We start from the raw sequence: 22,491 nt of genomic DNA, 5'->3' as shown, positions 1-22,491 counted from the left end.
ATTTGTCCACGGGAGAATGTATTTTTTTTATTATTGTTATGCCCAGACAGATCAGAGGGTTAAGATAGCTAGTTTATACAGTAAACTTCAAACAACACTGGCAACTGTTACTCTATTTAAAAGCGCAAGTAAGGCTACTTTCACACTAGCGTTCGGAGCGGATCCTTCTGATGTTTCATCAGACGGATCCGCTCCGATAATGCAGACGTTCGCATCCGTTCTAAGTGTGAAAGTTGTCTGAGCAGATCCGTTCACACTTTACATTGAAAGTCAATGGGGGCGGATCCGCTTGAAGATTGAGCCATATTGTGTCATCTTCAAGCGGATCCGTCCCCATTGACTTACATTGTAAGTCTGGACGGATCCGCTCGCCTCCGCACGGCCAGGCGGACACCCGAACGCTGCAAGCAGCGTTCAGGTGTCCGCTCACTGAGCGGAGGCTGAGCGCTGGCAGGGGGATGCATTCTCAGTGGATCCGCCTCCACTGAGAATGCATTAGGGCCAGACGGATGCGTTCGGGGCCGCTCGTGAGCCCCTTCAAACGGTGCGCACGAGCGGACACCCGAACACTAGTGTGAAAGTTATATAATAAGTAATATAACAGGGCACTCAAGAAACCGTGACCATGTGGTTCATATGGTTAAACACTTTATTTGCAGTTATAATCAAAATGCTGGTATTGGATGGTATTATCATAAAGATGATTGATATTAGGCAGCAAAAATAAAAATAATTCGATTATCACAATGGATACATCAATTTGTGCAATATACCAATAATGATAAATATAATAATATGACTTGCAACTATGGATCAATAGTCCCAAAAATATCTTGAATGGGTTGGTCAATCAATAGATCAAAACATAATTGTTACACCTGAGTGTCGATGTATAAAATCAGATGTATAGTAGCAAATGTATAAAAATCAAGTCTCTGTGTCCACCCTCAGTATCAGCAGCGTCCCACCGATACGAGGCAAGTAGCGGCGTCCCGCTACGTAATTACTTGCAAGTTTTAAGCTGGTTACCTTGTCTCTGACCACAGATTGTTAGACTTCCTCTCCCTTGATGTGCGCAGCACAATGTATCAGAAGGCTTTTCCTCGACGGCTCTGTCGTTGTATTTCACGTCACTGCCTGGATTTCCGGCTTACGGCCTCTAAGTAAAGGATTCCGCGATGGTATTATACCGGAGGTTTTTGCAGCAGTGTTAGATCAGAGGTTTCTCGTCGGGAACGATGTCCAGTGGTCGATTTAAGGTGCTTGGATCTTTCAGTATAAATAAGCAGGGGGTGTAGCACCAGACGCGTTTCGGGGTCTAACGTATTGCCCCTTCCTCAGTGGTATGCTTCACCCCTACCATTGCCCCTCTTATATACAGCCTCTTCTATGGTTTCATTCGTCACTCAATTAAACATCCGAACCTGTTTGTTAATTAGCCCAGGTGTTGAAATTACTAATCAAACTTCGTCTCAAAAAATAACTTGTCTTAAAAGGATATTTGTACCTCTTAGCAATGTAATATAGTTGTGTAATTTCACCCACTGGTATAACTAGGAGTTATGTTTCTCCTGAGGAAAAAACGCATGGTTACCCCATGCGTTTTTGATGCGGTTTCCATGCGTTTTTTCATTTTTCTTTCTTTTCATGTCTCTTTCCCTCCACACAAACCATTACTCACTTACAGGCATTCTCATATAGTTGTGCTTCATATTAATCAACACAAGTGAGGAACATTACCTAAAATATAAATATAAATGTATATATATGTATATATATAAAACTTTACAATATTAAGTAGCATATAAAATATTAAAATGGGAAATATACGAATATAAAATTTTGACAAATATAAATAGTTATAAATAGTTATAAAAAAATTATAAAATAGATGTATAATTTTTTTATAACAATTTTTTTATAACAATTTTTTTATAACTATTTATAACTATTTATATTTGTCAAAATTTTATATTCGTACATTTCCCATTTTAATATTTTATATGCTACTTAATATTGTAAAGTTTTATATATATACATATATATACATTTATATTTATATTTTAGGTAATGTTCCTCACTTGTGTTGATTAATATGAAGCACAACTATATGAGAATGCCTGTAAGTGAGTAATGGTTTGTGTGGAGGGAAAGAGACATGAAAAGAAAGAAAAATGAAAAAACGCATGGAAACCGCATCAAAAACGCATGGGGTAACCATGCGTTTTTTCCTCAGGAGAAACATAACTCCTAGTTATACCAGTGGGTGAAATTACACAACTATATTACATTGCTAAGAGGTACAAATATCCTTTTAAGACAAGTTATTTTTTGAGACGAAGTTTGATTAGTAATTTCAACACCTGGGCTAATTAACAAACAGGTTCGGATGTTTAATTGAGTGACGAATGAAACCATAGAAGAGGCTGTATATAAGAGGGGCAATGGTAGGGGTGAAGCATACCACTGAGGAAGGGGCAATACGTTAGACCCCGAAACGCGTCTGGTGCTACACCCCCTGCTTATTTATACTGAAAGATCCAAGCACCTTAAATCGACCACTGGACATCGTTCCCGACGAGAAACCTCTGATCTAACACTGCTGCAAAAACCTCCGGTATAATACCATCGCGGAATCCTTTACTTAGAGGCCGTAAGCCGGAAATCCAGGCAGTGACGTGAAATACAACGACAGAGCCGTCGAGGAAAAGCCTTCTGATACATTGTGCTGCGCACATCAAGGGAGAGGAAGTCTAACAATCTGTGGTCAGAGACAAGGTAACCAGCTTAAAACTTGCAAGTAATTACGTAGCGGGACGCCGCTACTTGCCTCGTATCGGTGGGACGCTGCTGATACTGAGGGTGGACACAGAGACTTGATTTTTATACATTTGCTACTATACATCTGATTTTATACATCGACACTCAGGTGTAACAATTATGTTTTGATCTATTGATTGACCAACCCATTCAAGATATTTTTGGGACTATTGATCCATAGTTGCAAGTCATATTATTATATTTATCATTATTGGTATATTGCACAAATTGATGTATCCATTGTGATAATCGAATTATTTTTATTTTTGCTGCCTAATATCAATCATCTTTATGATAATACCATCCAATACCAGCATTTTGATTATAACTGCAAATAAAGTGTTTAACCATATGAACCACATGGTCACGGTTTCTTGAGTGCCCTGTTATATTACTTATTATATACCTTTTTTTGATTGAGTGAGTGGTCTCAATTATACAGGAGCACCAGTTTGGGGTCTAGTTTTCCTAGTGCGACATCTTACTAGATTATCTACTAGTGTGAAAGTAGCCTAAGTGGGAGCAAGAGTTGCATTGCCCACCATTACAATGGTCTAGTATATATAGGAACGTAAGAAAGGCTACAATTTCTAATGCCCACAGATTAATTCAATTTAAGATCCTTCATCGGTTGTACTATGCGCCACAAATCCAAGCGAAATTTCCCCAAAATAAAGGCAGAGACTGTTGCTGCCCTAAATGTGGATATGTGAACGCGGATTTCAAGCATTTACTTTGGGAATGTAGTAAAATAAAAAGGTATTGGGAACAAGTTTTTGTAGCCCTACAAAAGGAGTCTTCTTCGACATATAGCCCTGGGATGGTGACAGTATTGTTGGGAGATTATGCTCTAGTTATGGAAGTTCCGGCCCGGGTCTGATGGTGGCAAAAGTAATTTTAGTCAGATATTGGTGCTCTGTCTCCCCACCTTCGTTAAATGAATGGATCCTGTACATTCAACAGAGGTTGAGAAAAAAGAACTTTTATAATATGCTAATTATAGGTTAATTAGCATATTATACAAGTTATTTTTTCTCAATAACGGTGGCAGGCAGTGAGATTGCATTAATATAGTTATGTTCAGCTGACATAATGTCAGCCAGCTTAATACCCATTTTTCAGGTGACAGAAACCCTTTAAAAGGACTTTTGGGTCTATAACAAGTATAAAAGCTAAAATATTCCCATTTCACTCTCTATACTATCACTCCCTTCTGCTCTCCAGCTCTCCCTGACTAAGACTGAGCCGAAAACATGTCGTCGGGAGCTATATAGCACCCGATGACTCGTTTCGGCCAGCCAATCACTGTAATGACAGTAGCCAACATGGCTACAGCATTACGGTGAATGGCAGTACTTACCTGCACGTTTATTGGCTGCGTAGCAGCCAACAAAACGTGCAGGGAGTAGACTCGAGCACACGCGGTATTCGGCCGAACACCGCGATGTGCCGAGCATCGCGATGCTCGAGTAAAATTTGTGTTCGGCCAAGCATGCTCGCCCAACACTAGTATAGACCAATTGTAAATTTGTAATATACTCGGTATAGACCTAATGTAAAGTTTTACTCTAAAGATATTGCTTCTCCATTGAGTTAATTAAAAAAATGCATAGTCTTTGAATGGTTGTCATAAATGGTTGCCATGTTTATGGCTAATGAAGGGGAGATCCAATAAATACGCCAATAGATCAAATAAATACAATACAGTAGAATAAGGAAAACAGTCACAAGCAAATAAATATATAATCAATATGATTTATTATAGACATAGCAACACATGATTCAGAAACTACAAAGTGCTAGTGCTAGTGCAAAAAAAAGTATTATAAACATTACATCACTTGAGTCAAAGAGATTCAAAAGTGCTAGTTCTATGTGCAAAAGAGAATTTTCACTGTGCAAATACGACCTTGAGAATGCTGTGGGGCTAAACCCCATGCGTATCTCTTTTGCAAATCCTACAGCTTCATCATTAGGAGTAAATTGGTAGCATAAAAAGCTGTGTTAATCAATCTTGATGATGGTGATGAGTGGATTACCATACAAAAGATCTCATTTATCTATATTGTTATTTACTCAATCATGTAACAATACTTACGCTACACATTTTTATGTATATTCTTTATTGTGGTTGGCCAATTCACAACTGCACAAGCGCATATGATTTTCTGACTTTTTCTCACACTCCTTGGTGAATGCAAGGCATCTTCGTGAACGTTCATTCTGTCTGTTCATGGTACGTGCGTAGCATCTCCTCCCTGTGACTTGTGCGTCCACCATGCACATGCCTATTTTGTATTTCCAGATGCCTGCATAAATTTTCATTCTTGTGTATAACTTTGCCTCTTTGTAACTTGTGCGTCCCACCATGCGCATGTCTATTTGGTACTTCTTCAATCACCATCTTTAAACCTATATGAGAGTCAGACATTTGGTATTTAAAGGGGTTGTCTCACGAAAAATATTCTACAGTTTTCAAACCAGCACCTGGATCTGAATACTTTTGTAATTGCATGTAATTACAAGTTTACCATAACCACTGAGTTATTCAATAAAATGTATCTGTATAGCACCACCTGCTGTTTGTTTTTTTCTTATTTCTTTGACCTGCTCACTGAGATGGTCGCACATGCTCAGTTCCATCCTTCAACTGTTCCCTGAGCTGTGATAGGGAGAGCTGAGACACGCCCCCTTAGCTGCAGCACCAAAGACACTCCCCTTGAGCTGTCAGCTTGAAATAAATCTAGCAGAGCAATGAATGTGGAGATCTTTGGATCCATGTAAGATACAGGGCTGGTTCTAGTTTTGTTAAAAAGAGATTGTCACGTACTATATGATGTCTGATTTTCATGTTTTACATTAGTCATGGGATAACCCCTTTAAGTGAGGTGGAAATTCTCTTTTGCACATAGCACTAGCACTTTTGAATCTCTTTGTGATGTGACGTTTATAGTGATATTTTTTTGCACTAGCACTTTGTAGTGCTCATGTGTTGCTATGTCTATAATAAATTATTATATATTATTATATTTTTATTTGCTTATGCTCGTTTTCTTGGACATTTGTCTGATATACTTTTTCCACTGTATTGTATTTATTTGATCTATTGGTGTATTTATTGGATCTCCATACCCATTATATGTGTTATGCTGTGTGTGTGTGTGGGGGTCTTTCATATACAAGGGGACCCAAGAAAAAGTAGCCCACTTCCAGCGATAGTATGACGAGATGAACAAGCAAGTGGATTGTTGTTTTTTTTTTGTTTTTTTTGATTACCCACAAGTCACAAAAGATGCTGAAATTGGTCCCCGTTCAGGTGTATGCATCTTTGGGCAGGTCGGATTATGTCAGCTGATACTGTTTGCTATGCTGCGGATGGTGTTTGTGATGTTTTCACTGAGTTCCTCCAGGGGATGTGGATTGTTAGCGGACATTTTCTGTTTTAAATTTCCCCACGGATAAAAATCACATGTGCTCAAGTCTGGGGAACGTGGTGACCATAACCCCTCGCTCACAGTTCGCTCCTTCGTAAACAGTTCATAAACCCGTGCCAGTGAGTTCCGTGAGGGGCGGCATGTTGCCCATCTTGTTGGAAAAAACAGGACATTTTTTCTTCTGGTGTTAGCTGGTTTTAAAACTGTTCAAAGATGTCCAGGTAATTTGCGATATTCAAAGTTGGTTTTAAGAAAATTGGGCCCACTATTCGTGTTCCTGACACTGAGCACCAAGCGACAATTTTCTGGTTGTGAAGTGGTGTTTCGGGAGTCCAATGGGGATTTTCAGTGGTCCAGTACCTCGTATTCAGGGAATTTACGCGACCTGATTAATGAAACCAAGCTTCGTCCATCATGAAGTACAGCAATGGGTCCAAATGTCTGTGAGCAATCATAGTCAGCAACCAAGTCCAGTAATTGACACATTTAGCTTTGTCAGACTCTCTCAGCTCCTGCACACACGTTATTCTGTACGGTTTCAGGTTCAGAGATTTCAGTACTCGCGGACACGTCATTCATGATACACCAACTCACTGAGACAGTCTTCGAGTTGATTTTTGGGGGCTACTTGCAACCCGCTGCTGAATTCCATGCACAACTTCAGCCGTCCTGATCGATTGAGGCCTCAGTTTGTTCATGTTTGCAACAGAGGCAGTTTGATGCCATTTCCGAACCAGACTCTGAATACAATATTTAGCTGGTGGTTTTGTTCCTGGGTACTTGTCGGTAAAGGTCTCTTGCATTTCATTAATGGATCTGCTTCGCACATCGTCTTCCACAATCACTATTCGCTGTTCCAGGGAGAACACCATCTTTCTGACAAAATAGGCCACTTTTATCATCTGAATAATAAATCAGTCTTAGGGCTCTTTCACACTTGCGTTATTGTCTTCCGGCATAGAGTTCCGTCGTCGGGGCTCTATGCCGGAAGAATCCTGATCAGTTTTATCCTAATGCATTCTGAATGGAGAGAAATCCGTTCAGGATGCATCAGGATGTCTTCAGTTCCGGAACGGAACGTTTGTTGGCCGGAGAAAATACCGCAGCATGCTGCGCTTTTTGCTCCGGCCAAAAATTCGGAACACTTGCCGCAAGGCCGGATCCGGAATTAATGCCCATTGAAAGGCATTGATCCGGATCCGGCCTGAAGCTAAACGTTGTTTCGGCGCATTGCCGGAGCCGACATTTAGCTTTTTCAGAGTGGTTACCATGGCTGCCGGGACGCTAAAGTCCTGACAGCCATGGTAAGTGTAGTGGGGAGCGGGGGAGCGGCATACTTACCGTCCGTGCGGCTCCCCGGGCGCTCCAGAGTGACGTCAGGGCGCCCCAAGCGCATGGATCACGTGATCGCATGGATCACGTCATCCATGCGCATGGGGCGCTCTGACGTCATTCTGGAGCGCCCCGGGAGCCGCACGGACTGTAAGTATACCGCTCCCCTGCTCCCCGCTCCTACTATGGCAACCAGGACTTTAATAGCGTCCTGGGTGCCATAGTAACACTGAAAGCATTTGGAAGACGGTTCCGTCTTCAAATGCTTTCAGTAAACTTGCGTTTTTCCGGATCCGGCGGGCACCTCCGGCAACGGAAGTGCATGCCGGATCCCAACAATGCAAGTGTGAAAGAGGCCTTAGTTGCCCATAGCAACCAATCAGAGCTCAGCTTTCAGTTCCTACAGGGCTCTGAAAAAATAAAAGCTGAGCTCTGATTGGTTGCTATGGACAACTAAGACATATTTACTATTAGGCAGTTTGATTTGGAGATACTGGAGTTGGGCTACTTTTTCACGGGCCACTCTGCATTTTACTTGAGACCTCCCAGTTTGTTGTGTATGTTTTTAATAGTTTTAATGACTACCCAATAAAACTATTATTCATCATTATATAGTGTGCATCACTTTTAACATATACTTTCATTTTTCTTTGGTCTTGCAATTTTATAAGTGGATAGCACCTTTATTTTTAGTATTGTTATAGTATAATAAAAAGTTCTGCAAGAATTCTTTCTACTGGGAAGTATCTTGAAAATAATGACAAGTTAAAATCCAAAATTTTGTTTCAGCTCCTCGTCGATTTAAAGAGGACCTTTCACTTGTAAAAACAATGTGAACTAAGTATGCTGACATGTAGAGCGGCGCCCGGGGATCTCACTGCACTTACTTTTATCCCCGGGCGCCGCTCCGTTCTCCCGTTATGTCCTCCGGTATCTTTGCTCTGTAAGTTATAGTAGGCGGTGTCTGCCCTTGTCCTGTGGGCGTCTCCTTCTCCTAGGCTGTAGCGCTGGCCAATCGCAGCGCACAGCTCACAGCCTAGGAGAAAAAAACCTCCCAGGCTGTGAGCTGTGCGCTGCCTCTGATGCCACTATGTTGGGTATCAAAGTCAATGCTTAGCCTTTTAAAAATTCCTTGAAGCATAACTTAAATGCATAAATGCATTAAATGCATAAAGAAAGAACTGGCAGAGCTAGGTGAGAGGCCTTGGTTGGGATCCAGGGGGTTCTATTTCTCATTATGGAAAGCACCTGAGCAGCTAGTAGGCATGAGGACTCTTGTAGGCCAGGCAACGCTCCTCTGGGTTTCTGGGGAAAAGATATGCAAATTAGCCTTCCTTCCTAAAGGAGAAGAAAGCTAAGAGTGGAATCCTTTGCAAACTACATCACCTGCTGAAATAACTGGAGACATTCAGCTTCAGAAAATCCACAACAAACCCTTATTTACACACTGCAACACTCTCTTTCTTATTTGGGTAGAATTGCTTTGTACTACTATATTACAAAACAACATTTACTTTGATACCTAAGATCTGGTGGCATCAGAGGCTTTCTGTTCATTTTGGAAACAAAGCTAATCTGCATACCCATAGGAGGATTGTCATGTCTGTAAGACTTCTCATGCAGGTGAATCTCTCTCTCTCTTTTGAGAAATTCGGGATGAATTCCATTCAGTAGAATCGATTCACTCACCTCTAATCTAGAGGCTATTTTCAGAGTTCTCTTCTTCACTTGTTTCAAACTCTGATCTGTACACAGGATTTACATGGGCCGTTACACAGGGCTATTCTCAGGAACGAGCAGTTTATTCCAAACATTGCCCACTTTTTTAAGATGCATTTACTTGTAGTAATCATCCCCTCTGTATAGAAATGATTGATCGCTACTATGATCGCTGATTGATCGCTACATACAGATTCATAGTTTATCAGCAGCGGTTCCTTGTTTTTATAGAGCAATGTGCTATTAACGAGCAATTATTTTAGGGGCCACATAAACAATGGACCTCCCAACAAATGAGTGTTTTTCTCATTTGTCAGGTGATCAATGGCACTTTTATATTGAGCAGTTATTGGGAACGAACATTCATAGAAATGTTTGTCCAAGTTAGGCTACTTTCACACTTGCGTTAGGTGCGGATCCGTCTGGTATCTGCACAGACGGATCCGCACCTATAAATGCAAACGATGGTATCCGTTCAGAACAGATCCGTCTGCATTCTATGTAAAAAAAAAGTCTAAGTCTAATTGTTAGTCAGACGGATCCGTCCTGACTTTACATTGTAAGTCAATGGGGGACGGATCCGTTTGCAATTGCACCATATTGTGTCAACGTCAAACGGATCCGTCCCCATTGACTTGCATTGTAAGTCAGGACGGATCCGTTTGGCTCCGCACGGCCAGACGGACACCAAAACGCTGCAAGCAGCGTTTTGGTGTCCGCCTCCAGAGCGGAATAGAGGCGGAACGGAGCCAAACTGATGCATTCTAAACGGATCCTTATCCATTCAGAATGCATTGGGGATGAACGGATCAGTTCGGGGCCGCTTGTGAGAGCCCTCAAACGAATCTCACAAGCGGAACCCCAAACGCAAGTGTGAAAGTAGCCTAAATGAGCCCTAAGAATGAGTTGCTTTTAAGTTTGTCAGATTCAGTAAACAGGAATATTCGTGTTTGTTGAAAGCAGAAATCTCAAAAAGTTGAGATATTGAAACACAAAGGCCCAGATTTACTAATCCTTAAGATGGTCTTAGCTTATACATGCTTTCTAGACCTGCACCAATCTCACTTGCTCAGGCTGGATGATAAATGTGCTGCAGGGATAAACACTTTTCTTACTTTGAGTTTACTTCAGAATTGTGCTGCAGTTTTGGCATAAAATGGCACATTTTGGACCGTGCCCCCTTCTTGTGAATCCACACCCCTCTTGCCAAGCTGTATCCACTTTTTAAGCAAATCGAGAAAAAAGTGTAGAAGCCTTAGCTGTGCCAAAATTGTTCCAATTTGTGCCACTTGTTAGATAAATTCTTTAGCTTTATGCTTTATCTACATTCACCTAAAGAATTATTAGGAACACCATACTAATACGGTGTTGGACCCCCTTTTGCCTTCAGAACTGCCTTAATTCTATGTGGCATTGATTCAACAAGGTGCTGATAGCATTCTTTAGAAATGTTGGCCCATATTGATAGGATAGCATCTTGCAGTTGATGGAGATTTGAGGGATGCACATCCAGGGCACGAAGCTCCCGTTCCACCACATCCCAAAGATGCTCTATTGGGTTGAGATCTGGTGACTGTGGGGGCCATTTTAGTACAGTGAACTCATTGTCATGTTCAAGAAACCAATTTAAAATGATTCGAGCTTTGTGACATGGTGCATTATCCTGCTGGAAGTAGCCATCAGAGGATGGATACATGTTCTCATTCTGTTTACGCCAAATTCGGACTCTACCATTTGAATGTCTCAACAGAAATCGAGACTCATCAGACCAGGAAACATTTTTCCAGTCTTCAACAGTCCAATTTTGGTGAGCTCGTGCCAATTGTAGCCTCTTTTTCCTATTTGTAGTGGAGATGAGTGGTACCCGGTGGGGTCTTCTGCTGTTGTAGCCCATCCGCCTCAAGGTTGTGCGTGTTGCGGCTTCACAAATGCTTTGCTGCATACCTCGGTTGTAACGAGTGGTTATTTCAGTCAACGTTGCTCTTCTATCAGCTTGAATCAGTCGGCCCATTCTCCTCTGACCTCTAGCATCCACAAGGCATTTTTGCCCACAGGACTGCCGCATACTGGATGTTTTTCCCTTTTCACACCATTCTTTGTAAACCCTAGAAATGGTTGTGCATGAAAATCCCAGTAACTGAGCAGATTGTGAAATACTCAGACCGGCCTGTCTGGCACCAACAACCATGCCACGCTCAAAATTGCTTAAATCACCTTTCTTTCCCATTCTGATTCAGTTTGGAGTTCAGGAGATTGTCTTGACCAGGACCACACCCCTAAATGCATTGAAGCAACTGCCATGTGATTGGTTGACTAGATAATTTCATTAATGAGAAATAGAACAGGTGTTCCTAATAATTCTTTAGGTGAGTGTATGTTTTTTTATGATTGAGCTTTCCTTACATTGTTTATAATTAGGCTTTTTTTTACCTCTTCCATTACTAAGTGAACAAAACAGGGTACAAGTCTAAAATCCAGTTTATGTATTGGGTAGTAGATGGCAATTTAGTCCATCAGAATGCAGAAACCTGTCAAAATTCCAGACTGATAAATACCAACATTTGTATCAGAAAAGTCCTTTAAAATTGATGAGGACATTAATGAATATACAGTAAGTGGGTACCATACTACAGTTCCATACAACCTGGAAGGTGTACCATAAGTACCTGTATTAGACTATATAAAGTTCTATTCACTCTGCATTAGGATATTTATATGTATTGTAATGAGCCATGGAGTCTTTGAGTGACCACTTTTGTAACCCTGTACTAGGGGGCTATCACTCAATATTGCCCTTTTAGTTTATATGAACCTCATCTAAAGGAGGAGTTCTTTGAGGCCACCCACAGCTTCCCTCCACCTCGGGTTTAAGCTGCCAGACCCATATTGATCAACTGATCGCTAGAGATGAGAGAAGAGGTTGTACTGATGGGAAATACTCTTTGATCCTAAAAGATACATGGCAAGGAAATGTTGCCCAGTCTTGCCATAAAGTGGGAATTACACTGCCATAAAAGAGTCACACATTTTTGTGACTTTTTGTGATTGTATGCCTCTCTTGCCACTTTTCAAAAGTGGGTGAATAGTTGGGCCTGGTTAGCTATGTTATTTAAAAAATTCACAAAAAAACTTAAATCTTACTCCAGTTGGTGGACGGCGTAAAAAAATTGGTGTAACATCTCTAGCTAAAAATTGTCCTTTGTATAGATGCTCCAAATTAATCAAACGTGATATTTGATGAATTTGGCAAAATTGACATCAATGAAGACCTACACCAGGAGCTGCCTTTTCTTTCATTGGTTTTAAGAAGCAAACCACACATTAGAAAGTTATCTAATATCCAGCAAGTGAGATAGAGAGCTTCTCAATCCCTTCTGACTAAGAACCTTTTCTTTCCGATTGCAAGCATGCGGCAAACAGCAGACGTGCAAATAATGGAAGGGAGCAGAACGTTTCATGAGCTCGGTTACTGTTCTGTATGACACGACTGTCTACGTGACACTGGAAAACTATCGCTCATCATGTTTAACTATTAGAGTGCAGAGTAACTGCAAATGCTCAGACTTTCTAGATTCAATTACAGTGGATTGGAGTGGAAACTACACACATTGCATGCTACAGAACATTTTTTTGTTTCAGAAGGGTAAGGGTGGCTGCACACAACGCGGATAACATGCTTTTTTTTTCTCTGCTGATTTAGTGCAGAAAAAATGCAGCTTAATACAGTACCAGCAAAATGTATGAGATTTGACAAATCTCGTGTACACTTTGCTTTTTTCTTTAGGTGCAAAAAATGACCTTAGGTGCGAATTTTTAAATCTGCAGCACATGAATTGTTGCGATTCCGTACCTTCTGTAGAGTGGGTTTCCCCGTAGACTTCAATGGTTGTTAACAAAAACAGAAAGTCTGCACAGCAAAAACAGCATGAAAACTGCACAAAAAACCAGGGTGGATTTGATTTAAATCACTAGTCGGTAAGGCTTGATTTAAATCATAGTTTTCTACATAAAGACTAATTCTTGCTGGTATAACTTATAATATGCAAGTAGATGAAGATTTTTAGAATAAAAACTTTTCATATTAGTTTGATTAGGTTGATTCTGTATTCATAGGTTTGTAGAAGTTAGGATTAAAAGGGTTATCCGAGTTATTTTTTTGTTCTTTCTACAGGGAGTGCAGAATTATTAGGCAAGTTGTATTTTTGAGGATTAATTTTATTATTGAACAACAACCATGTTCTCAATGAACCCAAAAAACTCATTGATATCAAAGCTGAATATTTTTGGAAGTAGTTTTTAGTTTGTTTTTAGTTTTAGCTATTTTAGGGGGATATCTGTGTGTGCAGGTGACTATTACTGTGCATAATTATTAGGTAACTTAACAAAAAACAAATATATACCCATTTCAATTATTTATTTTTACCAGTGAAACCAATATAACATCTCAACATTCACAAATATACATTTCTGACATTCAAAAAAAACAAAAAAAACAAATCAGTGACCAATATAGCCACCTTTATTTGCAAGGACACTCAAAAGCCTGCCATCCATGGATTCTGTCAGTGTTTTGATCTGTTCACCATCAACATTGCGTGCAGCAGCAACCACAGCCTCCCAGACACTGTTCAGAGAGGTGTACTGTTTTCCCTCCTTGTAAATCTCACATTTGATGATGGACCACAGGTTCTCAATGGGGTTCAGATCAGGTGAACAAGGAGGCCATGTCATTAGATTTTCTTCTTTTATACCCTTTCTTGCCATCCACGCTGTGGAGTACTTGGACACGTGTGATGGAGCATTGTCCTGCATGAAAATCATGTTTTTCTTGAAGGATGCAGACTTCTTCCTGTACCACTGCTTGAAGAAGGTGTCTTCCAGAAACTGGCAGTAGGACTGGGAGTTGAGCTTGACTCCATCCTCAACCCGAAAAGGCCCCACAAGCTCATCTTTGATGATACCAGCCCAAACCAGTACTCCACCTCCACCTTGCTGGCGTCTGAGTCGGACTGGAGCTCTCTGCCCTTTACCAATCCAGCCACGGGCCCATCCATCTGGCCCATCAAGACTCACTCTCATTTCATCAGTCCATAAAACCTTAGAAAAATCAGTCTTGAGATATTTCTTGTCCCAGTCTTGACGTTTCAGCTTGTGTGTCTTGTTCAGTGGTGGTCGTCTTTCAGCCTTTCTTACCTTGGCCATGTCTCTGAGTATTGCACACCTTGTGCTTTTGGGCACTCCAGTGATGTTGCAGCTCTGAAATATGGCCAAACTGGTGGCAAGTGGCATCTTGGCAGCTGCACGCTTGACTTTTCTCAGTTCATGGGCAGTTATTTTGCGCCTTGGTTTTTCCACACGCTTCTTGCGACCCTGTTGACTATTTTGAATGAAACGCTTGATTGTTCGATGATCACGCTTCAGAAGCTTTGCAATTTTAAGAGTGCTGCATCCCTCTGCAAGATATCTCACTATTTTTGACTTTTCTGAGCCTGTCAAGTCCTTCTTTTGACCCATTTTGCCAAAGGAAAGGAAGTTGCCTAATAATTATGCACACCTTATATAGGGTGTTGATGTCATTAGACCACACCCCTTCTCATTACAGAGATGCACATCACCTAATATGCTTAATTGGTAGTAGGCTTTCGAGCCTATACAGCTTGGAGTAAGACAACATGCATAAAGAGGATGATGTGGTCAAAATACTCATTTGCCTAATAATTCTGCACTCCCTGTATGTTCCTAACTAGTCAAATGTAACAGCTTTCCAATTAACTCACTTTATCTCCAGTGCCTGGTTTCTCAGATTTCACTGAGGGTCACATGACCTGTGATGTCAGCTTCTCTCCCTGCTCTGATAAAGGTCATTTACAAGCCTGTAAACAAGACGTCACTGTGCTGGCCACACCCCCCTTCACTGCCGTCTGCTCTCTCTCCTAAGATTCTTAACCCCTTTAGCTGCACATACTGGCTAGCTGCAGCAGTGACAATTCTGGGCACAGGATCTGACAGACTAGAGAGAGCATTGCACAAGAAGGTAGGGGGAAGATCCTGTGTGTATTAGCAGTGTTATTATACAAGTGGGACTTGTAGTTCTACACTTACAAGTTGCTGTTGATTCTCCCAGCAGGCAGACATGTCACTCAGGACAGCTCTTGTATCCACTCCCTTAGCAGTGTCATTATACAGCTGGGACTTGTAGTCCTACACATACAACATGCTGCAGAGTCTCCCAGCAGGCAGACATGTCACTCAGGGCAGCACTTGTATTCACTCACTAAGCAGAGCAGGGGGAGGGGCAGACATGTCACTCAGGGCAGCTCTTGTATTCACTCCCTTAGCAGAGCAGGGGGAGGGGCAGACATGTCACTCAGGGCAGCTCTTGTATTCACTTCCTTAGCAGTGCAGGGGGAGGGGCAGAGGTTGTTTTTATTGCATGTAAACAAAGGGCCAGAAAAGAACCAGGTAAATGAGGAAATATATATATATATATATATATATATATATATTTTGCATAAAACTTGCTTAGCTCAGTTATATATCAGATTTTCAGTGCTATATTATTATTTTTTCATAACTCGGACAATCCCTTTTTCTCAACTCTGCTCATGTTATAAAATTTTTGCTGTGAAGAAGAGGCATGTGATCTCTGCTGAGTCCAATTCAGTTTTGAGAACTGCAAAAGTAAACCAAGCATCTGTGATAATATCTTGTAGGCAGAGAAACTGACCAATAATCTTACAAAAACCTCTGGAAGAGCATGACATTGTGAATGGATTAATGGAATTTATTTACCCCAAAAATTAAACATATACAGCCTTATTCTACATAATTAAAAAAAATAATCTTCATTTCATGATGGAATAACCTTTGGATGGTAATATATTTTCCTCAAAAAGCATTTTATATTAAAAAAAATCAGATTTAAATTAAAAAAAAAACAGATTTTTTTTAATTTATTTTTAAAAATCGTAGATTTTTATCACCCTGCAAAAAACTCACCAAAACCGCAATAAATAGTGCGGATTTATGTGCATTTTATTGATCGGTTGGTGTAGATTTCTTGTAAACTTTCTGCAAACAAATCTGCATGTGCAGGTACCCTAAGGGAGTTTCATATCAAGTAGTGGTAGATAAGATGCCCCCTACTCTCTTTAAAAAGAGGAATAATGTACTTTCTACTATATAATAGAATGAATAAGTTCCATGACCTGGATAAACACATTCAGCCTACAGCTTTGGCTTTTACATGGTCACAGAACCCTTTGGTGACACAATATTTACATATGTCTATGCATATGGTACAGTTTTGTGGCGCTCTACTCACTGCACCAACAGTCTTCCTACAATGGGCACACATTGGGCCCATTACAGTCTTACAGTCTATGGGCATACATTTCTTTTGCATCTCTTGATGTACACCTTAGTGTGAATACAAAATAATTTTGTAGTATTTCATGTACTGAATATTACACAATTCATAGTTTTGTAATATATTTTTATTTACGAACTCCTCGGGGGCTGGCCTTGTTGTATACGATGTTGGTAATATTCTTTATCCATGCATACCCTTACACTACATGGATAGAGTTATAATACATTGATATCTATACCTCCTAGGTTTTCACTTACTTCCACATCTGATGTGCACCACCCAAATTACACATGCCTTTCAAAGACAAAAGGGAACAAATGATAATTGTGAAAAGGATATGTGGTCCCAATTAAAATATAGATTTTATTAATATTGCTTAAAAAGACGTGGTCACAAATGTCTAAAAACTATAAAGACCCCGGCAGTATGAGTTGCCTTCAGCACACATGGATAGAGTGAGGGATGACTGTCTTCTATTAAATTTGCATATTACATGTTTAAAGCAAACGGAAAAAAAAACTGATTCTACCAATGCAGCCTTAGGCCGAGTTCACACGAACGTGTGTGACCCGTGCCCGTGCTGCGGCCCGCAAATTGCGGGCCGCAATGCACGATCGCCGGCCGTGGGTCAGCCGCATCGGATCGCGGACCCATTCACTTTAATGGGTCCGCGATCCGCCCGTTCCGCAAAAAGATAGGACATGTTCTATCTTTTTTCGGAAGGGAAGTACGGGACGCAACCCCACGGAAGCACTCCGTAGTGCTTCCAAGGGGTCCCGTTCCGTGCGGCTGTTCCGCAATTCGGGATTTGCGGACCCATTGAAGTGAATGGGTCCGCATCCGTGATGCGGAATGCACACGGAACTGTGGCCGTGTATTGCGGACCGCAATTTGCGGGCCGCAATTTGCGGGCCGCAATACGGCCACGGATCACACACGTTCGTGTGAACTAGGCCTTAATCATTGAAATCTGGGAGAAATGGCCTAATTAGTATGTGGCATAAACGCAGTTATTCCTGTACTTCATTGGCTGGCTAAATCAGTCATTCATTGTTAAAGGGGTTGTCCGGGCTCCTTCTATTGATGACCTATCCTCAGGATAGGTCATCAATACCAGATTGGCGGGGCTCCGACACCTGGCACCCCCGTCGTTCAGCTCGTCCTGTCTGCTGCTGCTGTCCCATAGACATACAGCAGCAGAGCAGGAAGAGAGACGGGAGACGACACATGCACACTGCGTGCTCCGTCTCCTCGTTTCGAGTATTGGACCCCTGCCGATCTGATATTGATGACCTATCCTGAGGATAGGTCATCAAAAGAAAAAGCTTGGACAACCCCTTTAAATTGCAGCAGGCAAACATTTGTTATGATTGAAATAATACGTTTTCATCATCTTCAGTCTATTGTGTCTTCTTAAAGGAAATGTGTCACAAATGATTTTACCTGCCAGTTAAAAACTGATTTCAGATGTATTTTTTCTATTTCCTGAGCATGATTATGGTGGCGGCCATCTTGCCTGAGCTCTGACAGTCACCTATTGTGAATGGTGGATCCTGTCTTATCTGTACACAGAGGTAATACCATTACAGGCAGGATTAGAATGACAGATAGACAGATAACTACAGTAAAGTGATCTGTTTAATTTTAATTAGGTTTGTGGCCAGTTTGAAAACTGCAGGATTTTATGTTTTTTGTTTAAATATAGATATTGACATGGAAAATAAAAAATAACAATTATAAAAAATTCATTAAAAATATGTTAATAAAAATGTGATTTAAACAATAGATCATTTTCTGGTGACACATTCCCTTTAAGTGTTCAGTGGTACAAGAGAGCTTAAATTAATGTCGTGAACTTGCCCACCATCTAATATAAATTTAATGACTGTGCACATTCTGACCAATTCTATACAGTAAAGCAACAAGTGAAAACAGGAAGTGTCAGCCTTTTGTCCGTGCTCAATTTGGATATGTTCCCTTTAAAGAGAGAACTTAAGATACAGTGACTGAATCCAACATGGTGTCAATGTCATTGCTCGTGAGTGTTCTATTCGCGTCTGAATCGATTAATTGTATATGAATATATAACACAATTTTTCGTCTTTTCTTTCCTTAGGTATCTGGCCCTCTGAAGAGGTATTGGCCTACTATTGTCTCAAACACAAAGACCTGTTCAGGTAAACAATTATGTGCACACATGTACGGTAGTAGTAATGTCTCCTTTCTATTAGATTGGTTATTATTAGAGATGAGCGAATTTCTTAAAAGTTCAATTCGGCTGATTTGCCGAATTTCACAAAAAAATTTTGCTTTGTGATGAATTACTTCGTCACGAAGTGCATTTTTTGTAAGTAGCGGGTGCAATGACAGGGAGCTGTGATAGCGCCACCCCCTTCATTGTACCCCTCAGATACCACGTTCATACATGATCGCAGCAGCTGAGTGTAAAATTAACAATAAAAAAAAAAGATCTCAGCCGAAATCCTGTGTGGCGCGAGATTACATCATCACGCCGGCTGGCGTGATGACGTATGACGTCATCACGTCGGCCAGCGTGATGATGTAATCTCGCGCCGCACGGGATTTCGGCCGAGATCTTCAAGCAAGATAAAGGCTGGCGGCCCGTCGCGAGCAAATGGAGGCGGTAAGTTAGAATTTTTTTCGTTTTTTATACTATTTCAGGTTAAATCGATTCACTGACATGAAGCACAAGGAAATTCGGCTTCTAGGCTAATCAAATTTATCCTGAAATTCAGATCGAATTCCACTTTGTGGGATTCGATTTGTTCATCTCTAGTTATCATGTATGGAAGAAAAGTACAAGATGACAACGTGTTGCTGCTGACAAGGCTTGCTCGACTGCCTGTAGGTACTAATATTGCACAGCAAGCTTTGCTGTACGTCAAAGAATTCTGATTTCCACTTGAGGCATTTTATTTCACTTTGATTTTTTGGGAAACAAAAGTGAGTCTTCAGTCAATCAATGCGTATTGTGAAGGACAGGGAGAATAACAGGCATTTCGTCATCTCTCTTCTGTCATTAGAACTATTGAGCATTATGCAATAAAAAAATACCATATCATTTAGCCGTGTTCTGCCGCCAATGGTCATATCAACAGACTGTGTATTTTCCTTCTTTTAATACCCGGTGCCGTGCCAGCGCCGAAGCAATTTAGATTTTAAAAGGCCCGATGTAGTCCTAACCACTGGGGAGAGGCAGACCATGCTTCTTTTGTAAAGTCATCGACAGTCACACAGTTCTTAATTGTAACGTGATATCGCTTGTGTGGTAGATCCAAAATGTAAAAAAATAATAATGAATTTCAAAAATAAGAAAGAATGGAGGTGAGTAACTGAATTTTGAAATGTTTAAAAAGTTATGGGTTGTTTGCAGGAAGCAGAAAGAATATTAAGCATGCAATTTTGTACAAACAATTACATTTCGCTACTCTAGCAAGTTTCGGTTTTAATAGAGAATGCTACTGACAAAGGAGAAAAGAAAAAGGGGAAGAAAAAAAAAAAGAAACCTTGGATTTTTTAGCTCAGCAGTGGTAATGTTGCAGAAAACACTAATGAGGGATCCCCCACGGCTCTGCCTGCTTTGTGACTTTTCTTTATCATAATTATTTTTAAAACGCAAAACGCCATGAGGTCGCCTGGTAGTGTCCCTACAACTTCCTGCCAACTTCTTTTTTTTTCTTCTTTTTTTCCCCCACTGCAGATGGCAGTTTGTTCTTGTAACATATATATGTCTGCCCATTTTCTTCTTATTTGTATGGCTTCTTTTCTGTTTTGCAGGGACCTTGCTGTGTGTGAGCTAGGGGGTGGCATGACATGCTTGGCTGGTCTCATGGTAGGTTTTTTTCTCAATTCCAATTCCATTCACAGAGTGGAACAAAAGGGGAAACAGTTCCACTGCCACCAACCGCTGGGTCAGAGAACTGTCAACAGCCTCAGCTGCGGTCAAGCTGCAGTCTGGAGAGATCTTCTAGGCTGCCTTGCCTTCGCTTCATATTGATTTTATGGTTGCCTCGGAGAGCAGAAACGTTTTCCTTGAGAGTAGTCAATATCTCTTGTTGTGACATTCCAATCCACAATATGTTACGTCTTGCCATAGTTGAAGCTTTCTTCCCTCCAAACCCCTACCCCCCCCCACCTCCAGATTATAGTCCCATTTGCTAAAATACAGGAATAGCCTCGCAAATCACAGTTGGAGTACTATGATATAGCTGCTAATGTTTTGCCTGCATTATTACACCAACAAACATGATCCAGAGCGCTCCGTAATTAGATTCTTTTGAATTAGATTGGCCATTCAGGAGAGTGGTTGACCATTCTTCGGTTCGCGAGTCATGTATTCAGAAGATATTATGTCGCAGCCCTGTGCATTAGACAAGTTTCTATGTCTGGGCAAATAAAAGCATATTGTTACACTGATTGGCATTTGACAAACCTGTCGCATTTGTACAATGTGTCAAGGTTACAGCCCAATGTGCGAGGATGTCAAGCTTACAAAAAAATTACCCTTACAAAGCCATCAGCTTGCGATGCAAAGTTATATGAAGGGCACCAGGCAGCCAGACAGAAAGAGGCTGAAAGGCAGAATGACAGGCCTGGTATGATGGTTCCACTAGATAAACAGAACCCGCAAATGAAAGCCTTTCGGAATACCATCATCCGTTGTCACAATGCAATTACTGAACAGAATGATAGCAAGATAGAGACTCCCGCAAATGGAAAGATAAAAGTATTGACTGATTTGATTGAATGATTAAAATAATGCAGACATAAAATGAAAAAGATTGAAGATTGTTACGGAGAAATAGTGGAAGAAGCATGATACTGAATGCTTGTCACTCCTGGGTCTACTTCCGTGCAGCCGGTGGTTCCTCACTCGTTTCCCCTGTTCTCCTTCCTCCTAGGTCTCGGTTTCTTCTGAAGCAAAAGAAGTTCTCCTAACAGATGGAAATGAAAAAGCCATTATAAGTATCCTTATTAAGGCTGGGAAAGTATGACGTGTGCCCCGCCATCTTAACAAGTGAAGGCTCTACTGTGTTCTGACGGGAAAAAAAGATATGACTGTTGACTGTTTTTGTATTTTAGGCTCAGTTGAAACTGCACTTTGTCTTACCATTGGTGGTATCATCTACACTGTGTGCAGAATTATTAGGCAAATGAGTATTTTGACCACATCATCCTCTTTATGCATGTTGTCTTACTCCAAGCTGTATAGGCTCGAAAGCCTACTACCAATTAAGCATATTAGGTGATGTGCATCTCTGTAATGAGACGGGGTGTGGTCTAATGACATCAACACCCTATATTAGATGTGCATAATTATTAGGCAACTTCCTTTACTTTGGCAAAATGGGTCAAAAGAAGGACTTGACAGGCTCAGAAAAGTCAAAAATAGTGAGATATCTTGCAGAGGGATGCAGCACTCTTAAAATTGCAAAGCTTCTGAAGCGTGATCATCGAACAATCAAGCGTTTCATTCAAAATAGTCAACAGGGTCGCAAGAAGCGTGTGGAAAAACCAAGGCGCAAAATAACTGCCCATGAACTGAGAAAAGTCAAGCGTGCAGCTGCCAAGATGCCACTTGCCACCAGTTTGGCCATATTTCAGAGCTGCAACATCACTGGAGTGCCCAAAAGCACAAGGTGTGCAATACTCAGAGACATGGCCAAGGTAAGAAAGGCTGAAAGACGACCACCACTGAACAAGACACACAAGCTGAAACGTCAAGACTGGGCCAAGAAATATCTCAAGACTGATTTTTCTAAGGTTTTATGGACTGATGAAATGAGAGTGAGT

At 40.9% G+C, this 22,491-nt stretch overlaps 1 protein-coding gene across 1 annotated transcript in view; it reads left to right on the top strand.

Annotated features, from left to right (window-relative positions):
• The window catches only part of CAMKMT (calmodulin-lysine N-methyltransferase), a 534,662-nt gene that overhangs the window by 347,532 nt on the left and 164,639 nt on the right, over positions 1-22,491 (top strand). Inside the window, exons 4-6 of the mRNA XM_040430327.1 lie at positions 18,794-18,854; positions 20,476-20,530; positions 21,600-21,663. Coding sequence (XP_040286261.1) covers positions 18,794-18,854; positions 20,476-20,530; positions 21,600-21,663 — 180 coding nt within the window. The remainder of the gene's footprint in view (positions 1-18,793; positions 18,855-20,475; positions 20,531-21,599; positions 21,664-22,491) is intronic.

Source organism: Bufo bufo, chromosome 4, assembly GCF_905171765.1.
Source record: "Bufo bufo chromosome 4, aBufBuf1.1, whole genome shotgun sequence".
In the NCBI taxonomy this organism is placed as follows: domain Eukaryota; kingdom Metazoa; phylum Chordata; class Amphibia; order Anura; family Bufonidae; genus Bufo; species Bufo bufo.
The sequence above is the reverse complement of the archived record's forward strand: the minus strand, read 5'-3'. Positions and strand labels throughout refer to the sequence as shown.